This window comes from Drosophila kikkawai, chromosome 3R, assembly GCF_030179895.1.
Source record: "Drosophila kikkawai strain 14028-0561.14 chromosome 3R, DkikHiC1v2, whole genome shotgun sequence".
NCBI classification, from domain to species: domain Eukaryota; kingdom Metazoa; phylum Arthropoda; class Insecta; order Diptera; family Drosophilidae; genus Drosophila; species Drosophila kikkawai.
Window position 1 is genome coordinate 28,529,279 of NC_091731.1, and position 6,499 is coordinate 28,535,777.

The following is a 6,499-nucleotide window of genomic DNA, read 5'->3' on the forward strand; positions in this document are numbered from 1 at the left end:
ACTATAATAGCTACTTTTGATACTAAGTATAACTCGAAAGAGTTAAGGCGATAGCCTTAGATGCTTAGCCTGATTTGTCATCACCTCAAAATTTGGAAGCAGGGTGTCCTTCAGTTCCACCGATTATTTCACTAAGGCAACTTGCGTTCCTTTACTTTTGTCAATGTCTAAATTATCTAAATTGAACTGAGTATGCCATTTCCCAAGTAGCAAGTAGTCGCCCATCCCTACCCCAGTTCGAACACAACACCAGGCCGACCAACAGACAGGCCAAAGACAAACTCACCCCGCAACCAGGTCTGTATTCGAATACGTATGTATGCGGCACTCAGCAACGCTGCGGTTTCATTTAGCCAACCGCAAAATTCTTGCCAAACAAAATAAAGAAAACAAGGAGAACTAACTTGGCCGGCCGAAGCTGAGCAAAGCAAAGCCAAGCGGCAACGGAAATTGTTAACCTTTGGGGATATCAAACATTTACGATTGCGTGGCAGTGGTAGCGGCAGCGGCAGCAACATTTAAGTTTTTATCAGCACAAAATAAAGTTTTGGTTTACGGATTGTGTTCCAGGCCCGCACCTCGCCCGAAGCCCCCTCCACCGTCCCGCGCATTATTTGGCCAAAGGCAGCCACAAGTGCCCAGGAGTAGTAGTGGCAAGAGGAGGAGCAGGAGCAGGCTCTGGATCAGGGGCTGAAGGGTCGTTCGTGTTGATTCTCGGGCACGCAGAACTTTTATCCTTTTCAATTTCGTTTTTCTTGGCGAGTACTTCTAAGGGATTTAAATTTCTGTTTGCTGCCGAGCAGCCAACAAAGCAACCGTGGGAGCGAACACGTCGGCTTCTTGGAGAACAGGTGAGTTCTTGAGCTTCATGTTGGCCTAATCACGGTCTTGCCGTTTGGCCCACAAGCAAATGCACCAATGCGATTGGCGTCGCCTATTCGAAATGGATTTTTGGTCGAAGCAAGTGCATACATCTATAAACAGGGTCATCTTAAGTTGTTCGGCGACATCTAGCAGTAGTATAGTGTAGTATAGTAGAATATGATTACATTTTATTCATATCAGTCACCTCATGAACATTTGTCGTATATAAACTAATTTACATTTCTACGTTTTACTCAGGAATGATGCTGAATAAAAAGAAGAGCCAAGGTGCTCCGTTACCAAATCCAACCGATTCATTGAATGCCGTCAACCCTAATGACACCTTATCAGGCATTGAAGATCTGCCTGGACCCGCCAATGTCCAAGCTACCAACGACACGCTGTTAGGTTTGGAAGATCTTGCTCATGGGACCAATGATGATGGCGTACCATTTATCTTGGTAGATGGCGCACCTTTCACCACGCGTAGCGGCCTGGACCTGGCTCTCAGCCGAGTAGAACAAAAGAGGATGGAGCACGTATTGAAGGATATTGAAAGCAGACGCCTTCAGCTGCTGGAAGACACAGAGCCACCTCCAGAGCTGGATATGCCCATCAACTTAAGTGCCAGAGCTCTGGCGGAGCTTAAAGCTGCGGAGGAAGAGCAACGATTTCAGAAGGATATGTACGATCTCACCTTTTGGCCTCCAGAGGAGGAAAATAATGACACCTGCATCACCCCAACTATGAGCAACAACAGCAACACCAGCATTGAGGAGGTTATCCTTAAGCTGGAGCAGTTGCGGGGTTCGCCAAAGCACATTCCAGTTCCGGACACGGAGGCACCTACAGCTGAGCTCCCCCAGCGTCCCGGCATCCAGCGACAGGGCACCTTTGATATCAAGCGGAAGGATGAGGACAATAAGCAGTTGGGTCCCGATATATCCATTGTAGAAGAACCTACCACAAAGAAACCCCAAACGCCAAAACCTGTATATCAGGGTGGGATCCCCAGCATTATAAGCCATAAGCACCTAGAGAAGTCCGCGGAGAGCCCAAGTATTACTGTAAGAGGCCGGCAGATCACTAAACAGATCGGCGATCTCCTCGTGGAACTCTGCACTCTGAACCAGCAAAATAAAAGACTGCTGAATGAGGGATCCTCCCACTCCTTCATGGTGACGATCAGTCCCGCTGGAGGAGCCTCAAATTGCTCCATTAAGCCGATTTCAGATCCCAAATTCAGCCATCTCCGCTTATCCTGGAGTCCATCATCATTCAATATCATCTCTCATTCCCAACGTGCAAAATCGGAGCTTAACTGCAGCATTAGTGGAAGGAACTCGCTTGCCCCATATCCTTCCAAGCAGGAGTTCCCCGAAGAACGTGTCAGATCTCAATTATTGCAGAAGACGCCATCCTCTTTTCTAAAAGTCTCTTCCCCTGCCAAATATTACCAAGGCAGAAAGAGAGATTGACTTGAATGGTTTTATTGGCGATTTTATAAAGTTATTCGACAAAATTCATTGAAATAAAATAGTTTTACAGAAACCGCGCCTATACACGCAATTTGAATGCATTTTTATTATTATTTATTTAACGTTTAGATAAAGATATCGATATAAATAGTGTTATAAACATTATCGATATTAAGCAAAACAACATATTTGTATTATCCAACACTTCTACTTCTTCCTACTAATCAAACAGCGTGGACGTGTTTTTGTGAATCTTGAAGTTTAAACTTTAAAGAAGAAGGAACCAAGTGCAGTGCCAGTAAAGAAATAATAAATGCAAAATAATATATGTAATTGGATCGAAACATATGGATTATTTATATTTGGCTGTATTGTTTGCTCAAATCTTCAGGAGCATAGCGTCATATATCGCTATTCCAGGAAACAGGTTTGTATTAACCCAGGAAATTACAGACTTAGATAATTTGTATTAAAGTAAATCCTGCAAAAATCAGCAGAGATTGCGTTCCATATGGGGTTCTCTATACATTAGGAGTGATATTCATTTAAGAGAGGGTAACATATACGTTGACCGAAGCGCGAAGAATATCGTAGGCAAACCATTGCGATTGAAAAAGAAATTCGCCAAATGGAAACGAAATAACCTCCGTGACCTGCGTGTTGAGGAAGTCGGCTGTCAGTTTGTCTACAATAAGATCGTGCTGAAAGAACTTCATAAAGTTTATTGCATTAGCACTATGAATATTTCGAGCTCACATCATATGGGCAAGTGTGGTTCATGTTGGAGTGGCTTTTGAAGAAGCCATGCAGATATACGATCACTGCGTTTGAACTTGGATTTTTCAAGAATTTACAAGCATCTACCGTGACGTTGTACAGAAACGGTTTGTATCCACCGAATCGTTTCAGCAGAGCAACGTTTACCTGCGGGAGCGGCTCTTTATTAATCATAAATGCATTGAATTTTTGTCATAAAAACCTTGACGTTGGTAATGGGTGTTTCGTAGAGCTTTACTTTTAGAGAAAGGTATTTAAAGGTCCGATTGATCGCCTTGAAGTGGCAATACTCAAATTCACTGAACTTCGGGTCGAAGGAAGTGCACTTTAAGTTGGTGAATTCTACTTTACCGGTGACCTGAAATATGAAATAGATTTTCCCCTTTTTAGGTCATATTCTTCAGGAATATTACATGATTTTGGAAACTAATTTAAGTCTTCGAGTTTTACTTCCGAATGTAAGTAGAGGATCACCGTAGCCTGCATTAATAGAATGTACACAAAACTCATCGTGAATGAAGTGGACAAACTGAAAAAATACGTGAAAAGCGCTAAGATCATTGGGCAGAACGGAATTAAAAAGCAATTAAGATCTCATCGGAAACATTAAGTTCAGAAATATTATCAGAATTTTTAAATATATAAAGTATGTGGGCCAGAGCATTTAATAAATACATTGATGCTTTTTGAACCATAAATTTTATATTTATAAGAGTAATTACTTTATGATTCACAATTAGCAGCACTCCATAAAAAAATGGAACACACTGAACTAAACAAAATTAAACTCATTTTTTAGATTCAGCTGTTTCTGATATTTAAAACAAAGTCATTAAGTGCGACAAGTATGAAGTCTGCCATACAAAACCTTTTAAATTGTTTGTATATTAACAAATTGCAGAGCATTATTTTAAGTATTTTAAGCCTCTTATATTTCATTCAAATTAATCACCAAAAAACCCAACTAGATAGATAAGTAGTAATTCCTCTTGTTTATAATTACATGTCTGACTTACATCAAACCATTTGTGAGGAGACGAAAAGTTAAAATTTTTGCTTACTTTACTGGAGGAGTTGCCTAATTGCTGGATGGTCTCCACCCTGGCCACGCACTTTCATTGCTCATTTCAGAGGTGGCCTCGAGTGCGTGGCTGCAGCTCATTTTGCTCGGTTTGCGCAATTGTGGCCAAAGTGTTTTCAACTTTCCTCTGTCATTTTGCCTGGAGGTCGAACCCAAACCCCCCTCCCCTCCCCCGCCCTTCGAGTCCGGTTGGATTTGGAGAAATGTCGGCCAAGTGCCCGGCCTGGCCCGGCTTGGCTTGTGCTGCAGGACCTTTGCGGCCGCTCTCTGCCTCTTGTCATCTGTCGTTGGGCACAAATTGCAAGATTGACTGTCGGCCGACGGGGGGGATGCAGGAGCAGAGGTGGTGAGAGGGGCTAGGGCAAAGTTTTCATTAGTTTTAATTAAATCCCAAACAGCATTTCCATGCTGCACTCTCCGAGGCGTGTGTTCTTTAGAGGCTTTGTCAATGAGTTTGCCCAACAAAACCGAATTAAAAACACATCAAAATTAATGACACTTCGCCCCGGGGGAGGGGCGACCGCCCCCGTTCGTGTGGATGTGGTGTTGGGTGTAAGCCCGGCCTGAAGGAAGCCATGGCAACAGTGCCACTCGAAGTGCGGACAACATTTGTGCAATTTATTTGCCTGTTTTTTGCGGCGCTTCTGGACGCTCGCATGTTGCTAAATAAATTTCATGATTTACTGCAGCCATACGGGAAGCGCGAACAAGGAAAAAATGACAGTTGCCAGTGGCCACAATGTTTATATAGTTGTCGCGTGGGCGTGGCACGTCCTGGGAGGCGTGAGCATGGCAGAGGCTGTCGGTACATGAAATTTGCAATTAGATTTGGCGAAAAGGCAGCCGCAACATCCGCCCGGCGTCCCAGTTCCACTTGCCGGCAGCCAGAAGCCAGTATCCAACTTCGTGCGCCGGGTCCGGGCGAAATATTTAATGCGGAAAGTTTAATCGCAATGGCTGCGGCAGCTGCAGCGGCAGCGGCGCATTTCCGGCATTTGTTGGTTTTTAGACTGCATTTCCCGCAGAAACAGAAACAGCCACAGCAACGGCACAGCAGCACCAGCGGCAACAGGACATGGCCATCGCACAGGCTCATGGTTGACATCATCAAATTTGATGCCGGGCATTTACGGACACATCCCCCCCCCATCCTCGCCGCCGCCTGTCTTCTGGGGATCGGGATCGGGGCCTGGGCGCCGGGGTGTCCGGGCTGCGGACGCACTTTCGCTGCGGCCGGCCTTTGAGCATCCAAGAAATTAAATAAATTTTTGATTAGCCAGTTGGGCCCGCTTCCGCACGAGTTGCAGCAGCCAGACCACATCTGTATATAGTATATTCTGCACTCGGCCCTTTGGAACGAGGCGGCTTTCGCTGGGATTTAGTTTTGCTCACGGCGGTGGACCGCTTTTTCCGAGGACCTCTGTGAAAGTGGCCTGATTAGCTTGGCAAGCGATGGTATATTGTAGTGGGTCAATTCGAGGATGTAGGCACTATGAGGAAAAGCAAGATAGATTTAAGACGAATTGGTCAAATATAAAAGTTTAAAAGTAAACAGGACCCTGTGACAGTAATCAATCGTGTTGAGATTTCTTGAGAGCAAATTCAAACTAATTCAGAGCCAGTGAAAGTCTTTTTCCCAATTTTCATTCCCGCTAATTGGCGCTCTGCTTATTTCGCAAAAAAAATCCCTCGAGTCGGCGAAATGCTGGAGCCACACAATTAGAATGCACAACAAATAATTACATAATAAATTCGCCGCACAGCTGCAACTGGGAATGCAACTGCAAGCGCAGCGTCTTCCGGCGGCAGCTGCCACGAAATGTAAATGAAAATAAGTGGCAGGACGTCGACGGGTCCCGCGGGAGGAGCGCGTCCTTGTTTGCGACCACGTTTACAAATGCCTTCGACTAGTTGAGCACTTGATCAGCGAGTGTCTGGAGCGGGAGCTTCCGCCATCCATATCCATTCCGCTCTTGCTCGCGTGGGTGTGTGTGGGCGACGGCGAGATTAATAAAATTTATTATCATGGCGATAGTGGCAAAACAAACTGAACAGAACGCCCCACACATCCCCCAAGTATTTATGTGCCCGGCGCTGAAGCCAGCGGGGAGAACATATCAAAATGAAGTAAAATTCATTTTGCAACATTCAGCGGGCGGCGAAAGCAGCGCCCGAGAGCTCGAATGCAAACCCAAATTGCAAATGCTTCTGGGCTGCCGAGAGCTCAGTGCCAAGAGATCCTCCGCTCCATCCCGGGCCAGGAGCATGGAGCAGGGCTGAACGGAAGTTCGACGCCCAA

General features: G+C 45.2%; 2 protein-coding genes across 3 annotated transcripts; one reads left to right on the top strand and one right to left on the bottom strand.

Annotated features, from left to right (window-relative positions):
• Positions 1–109: 109 nt before the first annotated feature.
• On the top strand, positions 110–2,433 carry LOC108080938 (uncharacterized). Of its 2 annotated transcripts, none has more exons than XM_017175842.3 (3): positions 110–297; positions 354–851; positions 1,123–2,433. In XM_017175842.3, the coding sequence occupies exon 3, from the start codon at positions 1,125–1,127 to the stop codon at positions 2,340–2,342; it is 1,218 nt and encodes a 405-aa protein (XP_017031331.1). In that variant the 5' UTR covers positions 110–297; positions 354–851; positions 1,123–1,124; the 3' UTR covers positions 2,343–2,433. The 2 variants fall into 2 exon arrangements, with proteins under 2 accessions (XP_017031331.1, XP_017031333.1); XM_017175844.3 differs by having other exon boundaries at positions 571–851.
• A 449-nt stretch (positions 2,434–2,882) lies between these two features.
• LOC108080896 (uncharacterized) lies at positions 2,883–3,629 on the bottom strand. The gene is made up of 4 exons (XM_017175798.2): positions 3,570–3,629; positions 3,322–3,477; positions 3,099–3,266; positions 2,883–3,043 (listed from the first exon to the last, which is right to left on the bottom strand). The coding sequence occupies exons 1-4, from the start codon at positions 3,627–3,629 to the stop codon at positions 2,888–2,890; spliced, it is 540 nt and encodes a 179-aa protein (XP_017031287.1). The 3' UTR covers positions 2,883–2,887.
• Positions 3,630–6,499: the final 2,870 nt, after the last annotated feature.